This window comes from Meleagris gallopavo, chromosome 1 (assembly GCF_000146605.3).
Source record: "Meleagris gallopavo isolate NT-WF06-2002-E0010 breed Aviagen turkey brand Nicholas breeding stock chromosome 1, Turkey_5.1, whole genome shotgun sequence".
Taxonomy (NCBI): Eukaryota; Metazoa; Chordata; class Aves; order Galliformes; family Phasianidae; genus Meleagris; species Meleagris gallopavo.
The window spans coordinates 108,949,229-108,967,752 of NC_015011.2; the positions used below are offsets into that span (position 1 = coordinate 108,949,229).

An 18,524-nucleotide genomic window follows, 5' to 3' on the forward strand; every position below is an offset into this window, starting at 1 on the left:
GGCCAGAGCTGCCACTGCAGACTGAAGCCCAAATATAAGAGGGTGGTGCCCAGGGCTATGACTGGGTGTGCGTGATGGCATTGGTGTGGGCTTCTGAATTGAGCTTTTTTCTAGGAATACAGCCTCCAGATGGAGAAATGGCTCTGTTTTAATGCATGGGAGCAGCTGTACTTTGCTGCTATTTCACACTGCTATTGTCCCTCACCTCTGACAAATTCCCTTTTGAGCTCAAAGACAGCTTTGCAGCCTGTGTCTCAGGCCTCAGCCCATCTGCAATCCCTCCTCCCTGTGTGAGAAGAAATGCAGGCAAATGGCAAGCTGGGCCTCCCTCCTCCAGCATGACACATGCTTGTGCATGGCATAAGGGGAGAGCTCTTGAGTTTGGTGACGCTTCCACCTGCACTGTTTGGAGCTAAATAAAAGCCCAGGTGAGGATAAGGATGGGCAGGAGCAATGGCGGTGCTCTCAGTTTGTGACAAAGGAAAAAGCTCACTGCTGAAATGGCACCTGTATCTTCCTTTAAAACAATAAAACACAAAATACCTCCTCTCTCTTCATCCAGCAGCATCAGATCCATTTTCTGTGTGGCTTCACTAGAGTGGTGATCTGCAGGTACAGTGTCTTCCTTTTTCTTTGAACAGTTCTCTTGTGCTTTTACCACTACACACAACATAGTAATGAAATAATTTGCTTTTCATGCCGCTCCACCTGCAGAATGCTTCTAACAGCCAGTTTATTGCTCTGTACCCCTGTTCATGTTACTAAGTTGGCAAGCCCTGCTTGGCAGGGCTTTCCTTACAGGTGGGGGCATAGGGAAAGAATTCGACCAATTTACTCAATTCTATCATGCAGAGAGCCCACAGAGCCCAAGAATCTCATCTGTAAACCAAGTGTGCTTGGTAGGAAGGTCATTAAGACATTTGCACCACAGAAAAAGACAGTGTATTGTTTGTCACTACACATGCATTCCAACAATTTCAAATTTGGTGAATGCAGTGAATTAAACCTCGGAGCATGTAGGAAAGAGGGTTTAGGGACTTAAATATTTTTCTTGTGGTGTTTTCTAAACCTCATACTGCACCGCTGAGCTCAAGAGGAGAAAAGTTTTGTTGCAAAGTTTTGTTTTAGCTTATACAGACTTTATTTCAACCATCCAAATTAACTGAACAGGCAGCAGAAGTGGCAATTGTATCCGAGGCTCAATGAAAGGGCAAGGACAAGCTCTTTTACTCATAAGGTCCCCTTTTTGGGCTTTCGTAGAACCCCATACGAGCATAGACTCAGCTCCAAAAAACATTTTGTAGGATCAGAGCTGCAATTATATCTTTCTTCTACAACCTACAATCTAAGAATCTACAAGGATTTTTAGTTGTAAAAACTGATGCTTAGAAGAGAGACAGAATTCCTGATGGGATGTGTTCATCGTATGAAATAAATTGCTGAACACAGGTAAAGCTTTGATTTGATTTGATTTGATTTGATTTGATTTGATTTGATTTGTAGTAAGCAAAAGAAATGGAAAATCCCACAGATTCTTGATTTTTTCATGCAGCTTCAAAATTAGATATTATCCTATTGTAATTTTCTTTAGCTGGATCTGTTTCATTACAAAGTTGTGTACTTTAACAGATAATTCTAGTAGCACACAGAAGATCTGAATGTTTTGTTTATATCTAAAAAACTGAATATGTAAATTCTTTTGTTAAAGACGTACAGTGAAGTTAATCTCTGGTGACACCTTGTGGGAAAAGAAAACCTCAGCCTTACATGCCTACATAGGAGCTTCAGGTGGAATTGAAGGATGGGGGAGGAGGGAAGCGACACTTACTGTTTTGTTTTTTTTTTAACAAGAATGAGGAACACTAGATTAGTCACTCCACCCATACTTTTTGAAAAGACAGTAACAAAGAAATTCATCATTTAATCACGATTTTAAGCACACAACTTGAAGAGACACTTGAGTCCAGTTCTTCTGAAAAACAGAAGAGCAGATCTGTGCTGTCTGTCCTGATTTTTCTGAAGCCCTTTGCCAGCACTGATATTTGCTCAAAGCAAATGTGAAAATCTGTTGACTCAGAACAGTAGGTATTTCTGTTCCCTTTGCAACATTTTAAGTCATCAAGCATTGATTAAAGCTGTGAGGTAGATTTTTGATTGTCTTGGAGTATTTATTACTGAAATATTCTGAAGTGTAAGGGTAATTTTTGCGAAGATGGTATGCAGCAGTTTTTGGTGGATCTGCCCTTGATCTTTTAGTGGGTTTTTTTTGTTTTTTTTTTAATGGATGATTAAAAATTAAAATGTTCGTGCCTCTTTGGATTTGGAGAACAGCATAAAAGTTTTGAACAAACAGCATACTGTTCTCTGGTGCATATGAAGGAGTTAGTGAATCATCAAATTTTACAGTCCAGCTTTTTGTGGAGATCTGATACCTCTCACAGAGGGTCTGTAGAAGCCAATTGACTCTTAACATCCGGTTTAGGACTGTGTTTAGTGTCTATATCAATATTCTGGCTTTTAGTCATAACATCAAAGCAATTATTGTGTGAAGCTTGAGCAGCTGATAACTAGTCTTGGATTCGCAGTTCTTATTGTTTCCTCCATGTCTTTTGGAGGAAACTCCCGGTGGGTCTTGCAGCCTCACTCTTTCCCCGAGCACAGGACTTTGCTTGGGAAGCAAATTCCCAGTAATCTGCTGTGTTCAAAAGTAGCTTCAGCATCTTCTGGCAGCAGCAATTGTCCATTCACCTGTTCTCTTCCATTTCTGCAATTCACAGAATCATAGAATCACAGAATGGTTTGGCTTAGTAGGGGCCTTTAAGATTGGAACAGCATACGCTAGTAAACCCACTAACCCATCTGCAAGGCCATGATTGCTGAAATTGATGTTTTCAGATCTCTTTCAGATCCTGCCAATCTGCTTTTGATATTCCCACTCTTCTTACTTAAGCTTCTGTACTTCCCAAAAGGGAATCAACCATCAATATTGTCATTTGCATTCATTTGATAGGTTTGCTATTTAACACAAACCTTCAAATCTGTGACCCCAGTTAAGCAACAGGCCAGTTCAGATGACAAATTGAGAAAGCATTTAAAAGCTGTGGTAAAGACCAGGTTGCCCTAGTCTCTAGAGGGCAACATAGGAGCACACTCTGGGAGCCTGGGAGCAAAGATAACTGGTAGGTTCATGGGTGCTTATCTTAGAGGTCGGGCCCTATGGATGACTTATGGGTCCATCCTACACCATTTTGTACTACCATGAGAAGCTCTCAGATTAAATAAATAACTTAGTGGCTATTTCTCCATGCTCTTTTCAGTTGGAGGGGAAAGATATTGTGGACTTCTAAAAGAAGGAGCACATGAGAATTTTACTGTCCTGAGGCTGATGGGTTTGGAAAACAAGACTGGTACTTCTGTGGCAACATTTCCCCAAATCTGGTGTAGTTCTTAGGAATGTCTTACAGCACAAAGTCAGTGCTGAATACCTGTGTAGACACGGCCTTTGCATACTCCCATGGAGAAAACCTGTGCAAAACCTCCAGCTGGTATCTTCCTGAGTTTCCTTTACTCTTGGTAAGGAAACTCAGGATGCAGCATCTCCTACCTCTCAACAAAAAATAAAAATAGGAGCATGATTATAAAAAACATTCAACCCAACTAACCCGAAGGTGCCTCCTTAATGGAACTACTTGTGTAATTAACCGTTTGGAGAACAAGAACTTAAATCTGAAGCACATTGGTGCTCATATTTCGCTGGAGGGGAAAAGTAAATAGAGATGCTGCTAGCATACAAATATTTTCTAATCCACAGCAGGGATTTACGTTGCAAATTTGTTTATGCAAATGCAATTTTGACAGAATAAATTTAAAATATAATGACTTTATTTCTGTCTTTCGGAGCTCATTTTACCCTAACTTTTTAGTTACTAAAACATTGTTTCTCAGGTGTCTGCTAGGTTTCTCTTGTTACCTGTGGGCTTGAACACTGAATAAATAATACAATGCAATATAAAACACGAAGTATAACCTATTAGCAGTACCAACTCATTAAAAGTACCAACCTACTCAAAAGAAGCTTTCTGGAGCATCAGTCTTTTTGAAAAAAAAATAGCAAGCTAGATGTATTTAAGAAATGAGGTTTTATGATCACACAGAACAAAACACCATCTTCTTTGCTGTAGTTTCACTCTTCACCTGCCCACATGACTTAGTAGTGATTTGCACAGAGATATTTGTGTCCATGCCACACATGGATAAACACTCTCAGAACAATGCTGACATTTTTTCCCTCTAGTTAATAATAGCATCAGTTAGCATCTTCTCAGAAGCCCTTCCTAACCCATAGAGGCTTCCGGATGTTCTTAGCAGTATTCTAGACAGTTTGCACTTTTCGCAGCTTTGCCACTGGAGGTCACTAATGTACTAATAAAGAGTACAGCACTGGGTGCTGAAGGGGAAAAGGTAATTTCCTAAATCCTTCAAGAATTAATTCTTCTTGAACTGAAGATTACCTTTAAATTGAATTGAACTGGGAAATACATTATGTTGATGTTTCTCAAATTTACAGTAAAATATAGTAAGTAAACAGCTGGTAAACTAATGACTTGTAAGTTTTTATTAAAAATAAAAAATTACTAAGCCAAGTATGCTTTGATCAAGCTATTGTAATACCACAGCACTTCTCTTCACCAAAGAAAGCCAAAAGAGGAAAAGACAATCACCTCTAAAAATGCTTACTGAAGTCACAATTATGTGAGAAGAAACTGCCAAAAAAAAAAACAAAAAAGACATTGGGGAAAAGTTTGCATGGGAAATTTCTCACTATGACATTTCTGATAGGAGAAACATTTCAGGAAGAAGTAATAAACTCTATTTATTTCGTGTGACTCACCTCACTGCCCCCATTTTCTCTTAATCCATATTTATCACTAGCTTAAACTTCTTGGCATATCTTTGCTGGAGTTGTTGAGTTGTAGAGAAAAAGAACTTGTTAAAAGTTTTCCCTTATTTTCCCCCAAACTAAAATTTATGAATAAAAAAAATTCAAGTCCTGTTTCAGCAATGCCAGCTCAACATCTCTTACTCTAATCAGGCCTAAACCAGTTACCTTACTTCGAAAGCAAACTGCTGCAGGGCAGCAACATTCATAACAATATTCTCAGAAGTATAAGAAAGTCAATTAAACAGATGCATCTCTTAATGATTAAGGTTTTGTTTATATATTATCAGGAAAACAATGGTTCAGAGCAGCTTTTTTTTTTTTTTCCCGCACCTGAAGAAGTGGAAAATATATACCTGTAGCAAATACTGATTTCACAATATTTTGTGCAGCTCTACCTTGCTCTTTACTTTTAACTTACTATTTATAGAATGCATTTGATTCAATTCTGGTAGCTTCTGGAGGCCTTTTTCAGCTGAAATCTCCTGGTAGCTCTCTTCTGATTGACAGGTTCCAGCTCATTAGGGATTGATGGTTGGAGTTTTTTGTTGTTTTGTTTTCGTTTTTTTTGTTGTGTGTGTGTGTGGTGGATTTTTTGTTTGTTTTTTGTTTGTTTGTTTGTTGGTTTTTTGTTGTTTTTTTTTTAGTTGTTTGATTTGTTTTTTGGGGGCTGAGGAGGAGGTACTGTTTGGGTGCTGAGTGAAGACAGAAACTTTCCTCCAGTCAGTGTGGGACTGTGCTTATGAGCTGCTGGGCCTGACTTCTGCCACCAAAAGAGAAAGTACATATCCTTGGCATATCAGTAGTGTCAGTCTAGACCTGGATTGGGCAGGGGGATGTTGTATCCACAGTCTGAGTTGATGTCTCTTGGTGAGGCTCTGTGTAGTGATTTAGATGTTGCATGGTTGCATAAAAGACCTGTAGGAGGTATGGAGACTGTACATCAGTAAGGAGGGCAAATGAGGTATCAGCAGGGTCTCTGTAGAAGCAAAAGCCTGACTTGTGAGATTGAGGGGATAGCTAGGGGCTTCACTGGATGGAGTGTTGGAAGGATTCTCCCCTGAGGGAGTTTGTTAAAGTTCATAACTTCTGGCAGCAGGAGAAATGTTCCACCATTCTTGCTCACACCTGGATGTAGAGAGTTGGTATTGAGGCCCAGTAGCCATGGGAGGGGAAGAGAGGATGTAAAGGGAGGCTTCCAAGCTAACTAGCCCCATATGAAGCATGAACACTAAAAAGAAGCAGCAAGCGTTAGCAGCTGTAGGTTCTCTCCTGTAGGGGATTAGGGACACCTGTCTGTGTACCAGATATGCTGTCGTGGGAGGTTTGCTGCTGGACAAGTAACCAGACTGTGGGTATTGTAGAAGCATGGCTGAAACTCATCCTGTCCAATGACCATTACCTCCTTGTTTGCTCACTGGTGTGAATATAAATTACACTACTGAGGGAGACATGGAGCAAAATAAGAGTAACTACAGGATTCTGGCAAAGGACACAGGAACCCACAGGATATTTCCTTCATCCTCAATTGGAAGAGGCCAAGTAGGAAAGGATGCGATCCTGCAGATTAACAGCTGATAATATGGCCGTTGCTAAAGGTAGTGCTTCAACTTTCATCACCGTGGGTCAGTTTTGGAGGAAAAAGGAAATACAGAAGCCTTTAACAAAGTGGAATAACAGCATCTCTGCCAACAGGTTTGCAAATCAGGTAAGGAGAGATTTAAGCTTGGTATCTTGGAGAACAGTGATAACAGCTTACAGTAAGTAAGTAATGTGGCCCTATACTTGGTTGTCCAGTGATAGTAGATACAGACAAACCTGGAGTTCTTGAGTTAACTTCCAACGTAAGAGATTCTTACCATATTCGAGCATGTTAACTAACTCCCAAGGTGAATATGACATTCTGAAGTTTTGGGCAATACTGATGTATTCATCAGGTTTAAAAATCATCTATCTTCCTGTGAAGAAATTAACATAGATCACCAAGAGAAACCTAATTACTACAGGCACAAGTGGTCCAGTCAGTTATTGGATGCATATATGTTCTGCCTTAGAACTATCATGCCAAGTGTTTCAAAACTTTGATTCCATGAATGTGTGAGGACTCAACTTTATAGATCCAAAATTATCCAATACTGAATTCAACAACTGCCTGCCGCTATGGAATTAAGTGGTCTTGAGATGGCACACTCTGGGATTGTAAAAGTTCTGGAGAGGTATATTCCAGACAGAACAGTGACAGAAATGTTTATTCAAAAAATAACAAAGATACGAATAAAAATATTGTAGGTTTACCTTAACTAATGATTTACTCTGCAATTTCCTTTTCTGCCTATATTTGTCTTTAGTTGTATCCAGTTACTCTGCTTCCTCTGATTCCTCCTCATCTTCTAAGCTAGCAGTTCCTGTGGAGGCAAAGTTTAAAAAAATAAACAGAAAACTGAAATGAATTTTATAACAAAATACTGGAAACCAATTCCAGTTAACTTAAAACATAATTCCAGAATCATGCTGTCTTCCGCAGCCCTCCTTTCTACTGCCTTTTGCTGCCAATTTTTGAACTTAACTGACATAAATTGTTTCTTAGCTGTCAGACAGACTCTGTACACACACACACACTGACCACCAGTCCATATGTAACTCAGGAATAGCTAAACAACATCTCCTATTTAGAGGAGTTTCATAGAAAGCTGCCCTTAAAAAAATAATACTAACACTAATTAAAAAAAACAATGAGGATACCAGGTCTACTTTACTGTAGTAGGCCTGAAAATCTGTTAGAATCAAGTTCAATGAAAAATTTTTTGAGTCCAGCAGACTTTGAGACAAATCAAGCTCAATGAACTCTTGCCAAGTCCAAAGCAGAGCTATGCAGGAAGCCTGCTTTGATTTCTGCTGGATCAGCTGAGGGATCCTGTAGGATGTCAGTCGTATACACCTGATCATCTCGTTGGCTAGTCTGTGCTGAAGCAAGAGATTACATTCAGAGGTGATGAGTGAAAAATGAGATCAAATAAATTAACAGAATTCCAAGACCTGCCCTTAATGTTTATGTTATACCTCTATGCAATTCTCAAGGTTCTTTTACAGTCTTTCTGATCACTTTAGATAGTGCTTTGCTTTGATATATTATAAAATGCGTAGACCACAGATGGAGAAAATTATTCAATGTTTTCCTACATCAGAAGTTTGTAAATGTTAACATTTAACAAATGAAAAAAACACAGTTGAATGGAGGCTTATAAGTTATGTATGGGTAAACACAGATGCTTCCTTTTATGTTGCCTTTTTGTAATTTTTTTATAAAAACGGGATTCCGAACTGCCTGGAGGAAAACCTGAGCATCCAAATTTCAAAGCTCTTTGCCTTTTAAGAACAATCAATGAGATACTAGCCTTTGTGTCTCCAAATCATAATGTGTAACAATACCTAAGACTTATTTAACTTGGGAGGATAAGAACATGCAGTTCTATTCATGATAAAAAAATTGTGTGCTCAAAAATACCTGAATTCCCCAGTCTACTCTCATGTTTTTTACAAAAGGAAGTTTGCAAATGTGATCACTTTTAAATTCAGCTCTTCAAGTACTGTCAGCTCTGTATTGCACAGGTAATGCTGCACTGCAGTATTACTGATTTGTACTGTTAAATATATGAATTTGACTACTCAAAACCAGTTTACAGCTTTAGAGGAGCTCTATCCTGTGACAAAAGGTAGAGTTCCTATGTTTTCTTTAGCCTGATAATGGGCCTCCCAGTAGCAGCCAGTTGACATGCATCATTTCCAAACCTGATTGAACATGGAAGAACAAGCACATCTCCATCATTCCTCACCTTGGTACTCTTCTCCTTCTTCATTTTCTTCTTCCCTTGTTTCCTCATCTTCTACTTCTGCATCCTTTGCTGGGCTGAAAACTTCACTGGATACTTTATGAAGAGAAGGCATATCATCCCTGTGTTCAGCAGATTCGTCAATGACTGAAATATGAGAAATTAGAAATTTTGAGGAAAAATTTGCACTCAGTCATTGTTTTCATGCCACAACTAATAACTGACTGAACTCTTCAGACTTTACTCACATGAGAAAACCCATACATATTTTTGCAATTTATAATCAAGTTTATATAAGAGGTGATGACATAGACTAAAATGATTCACAGGCTTCCCAAGGTAGTTGTACCTTATGCTATGTGAGATAGAACAGATGTGTATATATACTGTCACATTTACAAATAGGCCTAGAAATCCCCAATATTAAGTGCAAGGTAAAAAATGTAAGAAAAAAAATCCCTCTCACAGTAATTAAATATGAAAAACATGGTTTCACAGGATAGCCAAAACAAAGGGTTTCTAGATGTCCAACAGAACAAACCTGCATTTGTTTGCATTTTGTCTTTTTCATCTGCTGCTGTTTCTTCCACTGCTTCATCTGCTGCTGCTGCCTCTGCTGCTGCTGCTGCTGCTGGGGGGCCTTCACTGGGAGAAGGTTCCTTTTCCACGTTGGGCATCCAGTGTATTAATTTAGTGATTTCTGTCACTTTCCACTTTGGTGCAGCAAGTAAAGAGGGGTCCTCCTCTTCTTCTTCTTTCCTCCCTTTATCCTAAAAGACAACTCTCAACATCCAGGGTCTCTTCTTATAAGTATAGTATATATACTTATATATATATAAGTATATATATATATATATAGTATCTTATAGCTAAAATGATTTTGTGCATTAAAAGCTCTTTACCTGGGCTCAAATGGCAACATGACAGCCTTTTAAAGAACTGACAAGAAGAGGAAATTCAACAGCAAATCTTGCAAGAAAACTATGCTTTGAACCTTGTTGAAGATGGCTGACCAATATTGCTGATCTATGCTTGCCAGTTTTCTTTCTTAAAGATAAAATTTTGTCTCTCCCTTGAACAGAGTAGCTGAGAGGGACCTATTCAAGCATCGTTTCTCTCAAAGGAATATTGTTGTGTTTTTTAAGTATAATAGCCAAATACCATTGATAAAAAATTACAGATCCATTGTAGAGAGACAGAAAAATAAAAAAGTAAATTTTGGAAAAGGTAAAATGCATACAATAGAAGAAAGTTGAAACTTAGTGAAATTATATCATGAAACAAATATTGTATTAGAGAATTTTTAAAGAGCATGTAATGGGAATTAATGTGTTGGACATCAGAGGTATAAAACTCAGGTACAATGTGGAATATTTTCTTGGAATCAAAGTATTAAGATACATTTCTTTCTGTGATAGCTATTTTGTATCATATTAATCAGAAAGACTTAGAAAAGTTCATGAGTGAAGGAGAATTAAGAACGAGGCCTCATCCCAGCTGCTTCTACAATTAGTAGCTAGGAAAATTAAGCTTCTTACAGGACCAGGAAAATGATGGGACATGTTTCCAAAACAAGAACCTTTTACAGGTTACCTTTTGCAGATGTAGCATCAAGCAATTCAGAAATACAATAATAAATATTTTCTTTGTTTTCTGGTGCTCAGAACAAAGTGGAACACGAGTTAAATTTACAGACAAATATCTATGTTCTTGTGTAGTTTAAAACCACATAAACCTAAAATATTTTGGGCAAGTCCTGATTCTTCTGAAGTTTAAGAAGAAAGCATTCCTGTCTGCAAGCAGGGCAAAAATCACACCATATAGTTGTCTAATCCTAAGCTTACACAGTGGAGAAGACAAATTTAAAAAGCAGAATGAAACCTTATTTAGTATTGAAGAAACCACAAATTTGCACCCTTTTTTGACTGGTTAGATCTAGGATACCCCATATGTACTGATGTTAAAGTATTTTATGTGATAATCAACAGTAGTTAACTGAATTATTTGATACGCCGTACACCATTCAACATTTCTTTTACCTCCTCTGACTGTATGTATTCACCATGCTGTTCACATCCAATGTCAAAGATATATTTCCCACGACCTACAGGCTGCACAAGGAGATGCAAAGAAGTCAGTAGAACTATAAAGTTAGGAAATTCTACACATGTAAATGTAAAATGTGCTTTACTACAAAATTCATACATTAGTCAATAACAATACTGTACTAGAGAGACATGGACATGCAGGTGTAAGTCTAACAGAGGGCCACAAAGTGGCTGAGAGGTGGGACTGTTCAGCCTGAGGAAGAGGAAGCTCAGGGGGAATCCCATCAGTGTCTATAATTTTCTGAAGGGAGGATGCAAAGAGGATGGAGTGATGCTCTCTTCAGTGGTGCATAGTGCCAGAACATGAGTCAGTGTGTACAAAATTGAGCATTGAACAGGAGGTTCCATTGGAACACCAAGAAGGACTTCTGTGCTGTGAAGATAATGGAGCATTGGCAGAGGTTTCCAGAAAGGCTGTAAAATCTCCCTCCTTGGAGATCTTCAAAATGTGTCTGGACACAGTACTGGGCAACCTACTCTGGGTGTCCCAGCTTGATCAGAGATTTGGAGTAAATGACCTCTATGGGCCTCTTCCAACCTTAACCATTCTGTGATTCTGTAATAGTGTTTGAAAGCAAAGTTACAGACACTTGGCTTTCTGCCTTGCGGATCAATTCAGTTTCATCTGCTACATTTATGGTACAAGAAATACTACACAAGAACAGGATCTAGCTTGTCATTTTAAGTGCAAATAGATCATATTTAAGAAAGTTTTATGCTAGCTGTTCAAATTAATTGAGCATTTTCTAGCACACTTACAATTCCATTCAAAAACTTGCCCCTATATCTGTGATTTAGGTGGATAAGCTCTGCTTCTCCTTCCTGTATTCCATTTACCCATCCACCAACATACATGGATCCAGTCTCTTTATAGATGTATGTACCTTGTCCATGCCTAGGGAGAAGAAAAAATGTTTTATTTTATGGAATATGAAGAACATAGGATGCTGTTATACTTAAGGTATTAAAACTGTATTTTTTAAGTGGCTGAAATGGCTGAAGTTGGGCTAAATTGCAAATGCCATCCAGTAATTTGCTGCAGTCAGCCACACTTTGAAATAGCCATCATACTGTGATGCTACAGAGAATGACTTCAAACATCATCATAAGAATGAAACAAACCTATTGTCGTTAAACCATTCTCCAGCATAGGTGTCTCCATTTGCGTATGTATATTCTCCATAGCCATGTTTCTGATCATCTACCCAGCTTCCTTTAATGAGAACATATCAATAACTTAGTGAGATGTGGTATATTTAGTTGTGTGGTGCAGTGGTCAGTTTGTAAAATCATCATTCATTAATTTAGCTGAGTGGAGAATACACCGAATACACCTCATTAGAGAAGGAAAAGAAAACTACAACACCATTATGACTGACTTCTAAAACAAACAAATCCTGCTCTCTCCCACTGAACACAAAAAATCTCAAGTGAATGGGAAACATTTGTCAATTAAACTCTAAGCACATCTGATTTGCCTATCGGTGTTTAAGTATGTCACTGTTAATATCAAAACAGATTATATCAAAGAAGTACTGATACTCTGGCAAAGAAAAGGATGATTTATTATACATCTGACAAATAGATGAGAACTCTGACAGCCATCATTAGATGCAACAGGGTAGATAGTAGCTCCATATGCAGGACTATCCAATAACTTTCCATCTTCTGATCTGAGTATAAGTGTATGAACGAATTCTACATCAGAGGCAAAGAAAGTTCTAATGTTCTCACTTGAGATGGTTTTCTTCCTCTATTCAGATACTATCTTCTTTGCTCTTTTTTACCAAGGTAAGGCTTCACCATACACAGAATTTCCAAGTTCTGTTATCTGTCTTTGCAGGTTCCCTGCTCATTCACCTCCACTGCCTTCATTTTTTTTTATTTTTTTATTTTTTGCCTCAGTTGTTACTTCTTAAGCAACAGTTATAAGGGACAAAGACTGTTCCTTGAAGCCTAACTGATATTCAGAAAGTTTTAGGTATTCTTCTAGAAGAAGGGAAATAGAGCGAGAGAGAGACTCTTTAGTAGGGTCTGTTATGACAGGATGAGGGTAAATTGTTTCAAACTACAAAATGAGAGATTTAGACTGTATATAAGGAAGACATTTTTTACAATGAGAGTGATGAGGCACTGGAACAGTCTGCTTAGAGAGGTGCTGGATGCCCCATCTCTGAACACATTCAGTGTTAGGCTGGACAGGACTCTGAGCAACCTGATGTAGCTGTAGGTTTCCCTTTTCATTGCAGGGGACTACATGACCTTTAAGGGACCCTTCCATCTCAAATAATTATATGATTCTGTACTGAACACAGCAATCCTAATCATCATAAAGATGATTAGATATAAGCAATTATACTCTCTTCTATCAAGATTGTACCGGATTAGACGCGATGCTTGGCATTTCTCAGCACTTGTAATACCTCACTTGAAATAAGGACACATCTAGAACAAATTGCTACTAAATTCCACACTTCTCACAGTATTCCAAGTAAATCCCCTAAATAAATAAATAAATAAAACTGTTCTCAGAACTCCTAGTAAAAAAGGAATAACAGGAAAATGTTTTATAGCAAATTTATCTTTTTAAAATAATCTTCACTTTGCTATCTTCTTGCATTCTAGGAGTTGGAGAAACATGTCTTTTCAATTACAGAAATCTTTGCAACTGTGTTCAGTATTTACCTTCATATTTTGATCCATCTGGATAATAAAAAGTACCATGGCCATGCTTTTTATTTTGAAGATATTCTCCAATGTAGCAGGCACCAGTTTTAAATCTGTAGGTCCCCTAAAACATATTTGGTGTAGATAAAAGACTTGTCAGTTCTCAGTATTTCAGTACAGTGCTGAGACTCACAGAATTGCAGAAACTCAAGCACACAGTCTGGTCACTGTCTCACCTGCCCGTTTCTAAGACTGTGCTCATATTCACCCTCGTACATATCACCATTGGGCAGCTCTGCTTTCCCATGTCCATGCCGTTCACCTTCAGAATTGCGCTCACCATCATACTCCTAATCGAATGCAATTAGAAAAATTGTTTAAGAGTGATAGACCTGCTTGAATCCAACCTAATTAAAGGAAGCCACATTTGCTCAGAGGTGCTCCAGCTTTGCTCCAAGCAGAGCATGCAGGAGGGCCTGGCCAGCATGAGCTGCTTCTGCAGAGGCTCTCCCCTCAGATCCCAGCACACTGAGCCCTTCCTCCCTTCTTGACTCATTGGTGGGAAGAGTGGATTACTTGTGAAGAAAATAGGTCCCAGCCAAAATAGCTCAGCCCCCCCTCTGCATCTATCACACCCACTGATGTAGTACTCTGTGATCTCCCCATGGGGCCTACAGTATCAAAGCCCCCATAAGCAGTAACGTCACTCTTCCCTTCCCCGCCCTCCCCAGAGGCCCCGCTCCCCGCCGAACCCCCAAATAAGCCTCGGCCTCCTCCTCAGCCTCCTCATCGCTCAGGTCCGACATGCTGCTGCCACCGCGTCGCAGCCGTCACGATGGCAACCGGGCACGCGCCTTGCGTTACCGTTATGGCCGGCGGAGGCGCGCCTGCTGTCCCGGGTACTGAGGGCACGGCCCCGCCCCGCAGTAATACTAGCTGTATGGAAGAGACTTACTCAGCATTTTACACGTCCCATTTTCATAAAATCAGAAAATCAGAGAATCAGAAGATCAGAGAATAACAGAATGAAAAGATGGTTTGAGTTGGAAGGGACCTCACAGCCCACCCACCCCAACCCCTGCCGTGGGCAGGGCTGCACCCCTCTACCCCCCCAGCTCAGGCTGCCCAGGGCCCCATCCAACCTGGCCTTGAATGCCTCCAGGGATGGGGCACCACAGCTTCTCTGGGCAGCTGTGCCAGCGCCTCACCACCCTCTCAGTGAAAGATTTCCCCCAGCATCTAATCTAAATCTTCCTCATCTAAGTTTAAAGACACTCTCCCTTGTCCCATCACTGTCTACCAGTGTACCAAAGTAAAAAGTCACTCCCTCTTTTTGCTTAAATGTTCCCTCCAAGTACTGGAACACTACAATGAAGTCTCCCTGGAGCTTTTTCTTCTCCAGGCTGCTCAAGCCCAGTTCCCTCAGCCTGTCTCCACAGGACAGGTGCTCCAGCCCTCCGAGCATCTTTGTGCCCACCTTTGGACCCTCTCCAACAACTCCACATTCTTCTTGTGCTGGGGTCCCAGGCCTGGACACAGTACTCCAGATGGGGCCTGATGAGGGCAGAGCAGATAAAGACAATCCCCTCCTTCACCCTGCTGGCCACCCCTCTTGTGATGCAGCCCTCTTGTGATCCAACCATTGGATGTCCATGCTGCAAGAACATGCTTCTGGCTCATGTTATGTTTTTCATCCACCAGGACCCCTAAGCCTCTTTCAGCAGGGCTGATCTCAAGGAATTACTGTCCCAGTGTGTACACACATCTTGCATTGTGCTGACCCAGCTGCAACATCTTGCACCTGGCCTTGCTGGACCTCATTAGGTTCACATGGGCCCACCTTTTGAGTGTATCAAGGTCCCTCTGGATGGCACACCTTCCTGCTTTGTATCAAATGCACTACTCAGCTTGGTGCTGTCCACATACTCACTGAGGGTACACTCAGTCCCACTGTCTACGTCACAGATAAACATATCAAAGAATACTGGTCCCAGGATGCAAACCTGGGTGACACTACTCATTATCAATTCCACTTGGACATTTCACTATGTGAGCTGCAGTATGCTAGATCAATCATTCTCATAAAATTATTTTATTTACCTCAGTGCAAAGCAATCCTTTGTTATTCTGTAGGTAAATATTCTAGAAACCTTTCCTGGCTAAGGAAGTTACTAGTCATTAAAGGAGTTACTGGTCACTAAGGGAGTTACTGGTCACTTCGTCATAGCTCATGCCTGCTTGCAGATGTTGTGGGCAGGTTGCCTTGCTAAAAGCAAGGATACTTTGCTTCTCTGTGGCAGCTTATGCCTGCTTCATAGTGCTTACAGGCAAGGATTAGGGGCCTGCCAGTGACACAGAATGCTGCTTGAGCAGGGAGTGGACCAAAGGGTCTCCAGAGCTCCCTTTTAACCACAGTCACCATGTGATGGTGTGGGGCAGCATACTACCTTGCTGTCACATTGTGTTGTAACTTAATGGCTGAGGTTTCACAAGAGATGTCATGCGAGGTTAGGTGGGGTGAAAAGCAGCAAACTGAGTGCTGGGCAGGGGTGGTGAGGTGCCTGGGGCAGGCAGCAAAAGGAGGGATAACTGGTTGGAAAGTGTGGTGGAGGTCACCTTGTCATCTAGGTCAAAGTTCTTCCACCCAGACCAGGAGAAAAACAGGATCTCTGTACAAAGATAAGCCACGTTTACTGGTCATTTTGTTGTTCTCGTAAGTAGAAATCAAAAGAGCCAGTATTGAGTTGTGTCACTTTTTAGCATGTGTCTCCTTGTCATTTTTGTAAAGATGAAAAAGGAAGAGAGCTATTGTTAAATACATCCTGTTCTTAGCTAATAGGAACCCCTCGAGCTCCTCAGTTAGCACTCAGTCATTACTTTGAGAGTGCTCTCTGTCTGAAATATTTAAGAATGCTGAAATTACATTTTGTTAGCTGGCAGAGATTTACACAGCTATACATTTAACTCAAAACTATGTGGTTAGTTTTCTTTCATGAGCAGAACACCAGCATTTGACAAGAGAAGTCTGATTTGCATAATGGCTGCCCTGTTAATAAGTAGCTGCAGAGTATGCAAACTACTGCTACAACTGCTTGCCTCCTGCAGAATTTGATCTGAGTACACTTCTTCAAAGCATCAGCATTTCCTCTTTTATCAGTCTTGATGATGCTTACCTCCCTTCTTTCAACTAAGGTAGGCTAGATGCCTTTATCTACAATAAGGCGATGTCTCTAACTATAAAAACACTTACTAAGACTATGAATGACACATTAATTGTAAGCAGACACCATGGCGCAGAGCAGTAAGGGAGAGTATTTTTGGCATGTATACAGAGGTGATTCCAGTTCAGCTCAATGACAAAAATAACCGGATGTTTTAGCTTCAAAGTTCACGTGGCCAAGGGGACAGCTGGGACAGACACAGAAAGAAATGACAAGCTATCACATATATCCCCTTCATTATTGCTAACTTCTTGCTGGGTAGCTTGTTTCAAAGTCCTGAAGGAGGAAAGGGTCTGAGGGAGGAACAGTTCACTTTGCTTGGAGAACAGCCAAGAACTTTCTTTATAATATCTAAATTTACTTTGAGCTTCAAAATGGCAGGTATCGTGAGTATCTGTAAGTTGGAATCACTAAGTTTGACCTCAGTTAAATGTGTGATGCATGCTTTCAAATTTTCTATAGCTAGAAGCTGTCCTGTGAGGATGAGATTATGTCTTTTGAGAGGTATCTAAAGAACAGAAATTAAACTGTGGGGAAATACTTCATTATTTCATTAAAAAAAAACATTAACATCTTTTTCTTTATGCAAGCTAAAGACACAGACTGATATGGTCAGTACCACATACTAACAAAATTTAACCTGGAGTTGTCAGAAAGATCAGTTATATTCCTCCTGAAATTGAAATATAAAGTAGGTTGTCTTCAGAGTAAAATTGTGGGATTAAAGAATTAAAATAATATCTAAAAGGAAACTCTTGTTTTAGAATATACCTTTCAGGTCTTTTTATTATTCTGCTATAAGTGCTATCAGACACTTAAAGAATTCAAAATACTCCGAGCAGAATGTTTTCTTAGGTTCTGGAAGCAAAGGGTGGATGAAGTGGAATTTACTGTGGAGTTTATTTCCCCTCCAATTCAGAATGAAGCCAGATTTTGAAATGTCAAAATCTTTCGCAGAATGGCAACTCCTCTCTGCACATCTGTTTTAAGCCCTTTACAGGCAAAATAAAAGCTGCTTAGTCTGTTTGCACGCCAAATAAAGATAACCTCTTTTTGAGCTCATAAGGAAGCCAGAAAAACAAATGAATGACCTTCCTAGCCACCCTGGTAGGCCACAACTGCCACCTTCAATTGCAATTAATATCAGGATGCTCTGAAAGACAGATGATTAGGAAAGAAATGGTCACAGGAAAGCTGTTCTGGAAATACTGGCTGGACTTCTTTTAGTCTTGGCTAAAATTAACCCTTCAGTTTTCTCCTGCAAAGCGGCCAAGGAAGAATGCTGTATTGTATTTATACTTTGCCTTCCTCTGACCTTACTTCTAATTTTGAAGCACAAAGCACAATGGGAAAATTTCAAAGCTTTTCTTTCAGGTTTTTCTTTCTACTAAAGTGCAATTGGAACATATATATGTCACTGCTATTCCACGTAGGAATCACTGCTAATGTCTTTCCCCAAGGCTTTTATCACCGTCAGCATTACTATTGCTACAAAGAAAGCAGTTAGCATTCATAAAGTAAAACATATCTTAGGGTCACTGTTAACAAAGCAACGTCAATATTATATTTTTGTTTTGTTTTGTTTTCCTGCAAGTGGATTTTGTTTATTTAAGGTACATAAACAGACAAATCAAACCAACTAAGCAAACAAACAAATAATACTTCCAAATCCTAGCTTCTCTCTTCATGTGCAGCTTATAATGATCTAAAGATAAAGCAGCACAATCCTTTTCTTTTCTTTTTTTTTTTTCTTTTTTTC

The 18,524-nt window shown here is 39.7% G+C and overlaps 2 protein-coding genes across 4 annotated transcripts in view; one reads left to right on the forward strand and one right to left on the reverse strand.

The window, feature by feature from the left end:
* Positions 1-2,746: 2,746 nt before the first annotated feature.
* Positions 2,747-14,562, reverse strand: RSPH1 (radial spoke head component 1). 3 transcript variants are annotated; one of them, XR_002120545.2, is made up of 10 exons: positions 14,297-14,562; positions 13,781-13,894; positions 13,563-13,668; positions 12,000-12,090; positions 11,637-11,772; positions 10,809-10,880; positions 9,311-9,539; positions 8,773-8,916; positions 7,235-7,344; positions 2,747-2,764 (listed from the first exon to the last, which is right to left on the reverse strand). XR_002120545.2 is itself a non-coding variant. In XM_010724427.3 (9 exons), exons 1-9 carry the CDS (start codon positions 14,348-14,350, stop codon positions 7,298-7,300), a joined length of 993 nt encoding a protein of 330 aa, XP_010722729.1. In that variant the 5' UTR covers positions 14,351-14,562; the 3' UTR covers positions 6,933-7,297. The 3 variants fall into 3 exon arrangements, 1 of the variants encoding a protein (XP_010722729.1); XR_002120544.2 differs by lacking the exon at positions 2,747-2,764 and adding an exon at positions 6,742-6,897; XM_010724427.3 differs by lacking the exon at positions 2,747-2,764 and having other exon boundaries at positions 6,933-7,344.
* Positions 14,380-18,524, forward strand: part of LOC100548887 (ATP-binding cassette sub-family G member 1) — a 48,885-nt gene continuing 44,740 nt past the window's right edge. The window contains exon 1 of the mRNA XM_010724548.3: positions 14,380-14,443. Within this exon, the coding sequence (XP_010722850.1) occupies positions 14,380-14,443 (64 nt within the window). The remainder of the gene's footprint in view (positions 14,444-18,524) is intronic.

What these genes read in the sequence shown, in the direction of transcription:
- RSPH1 (XM_010724427.3), bottom strand. Translation starts at nt 14,350, where the DNA reads ATGTCGGACCTGAGCGATGAGGAGGCTGAGGAGGAGGCCGAGGCTTAT. An exon ending in GAATGGTTTAACGACAATAG is followed by an intron (nt 11,773 to 11,999) that starts GTTTGTTTCATT and finishes TCTTCTCCCTAG; the next exon opens with GCATGGACAAGGTACATACA. An exon ending in AATACATACAGTCAGAGGAG is followed by an intron (nt 9,540 to 10,808) that starts GTAAAAGAAATG and finishes GTTGTCTTTTAG; the next exon opens with GATAAAGGGAGGAAAGAAGA.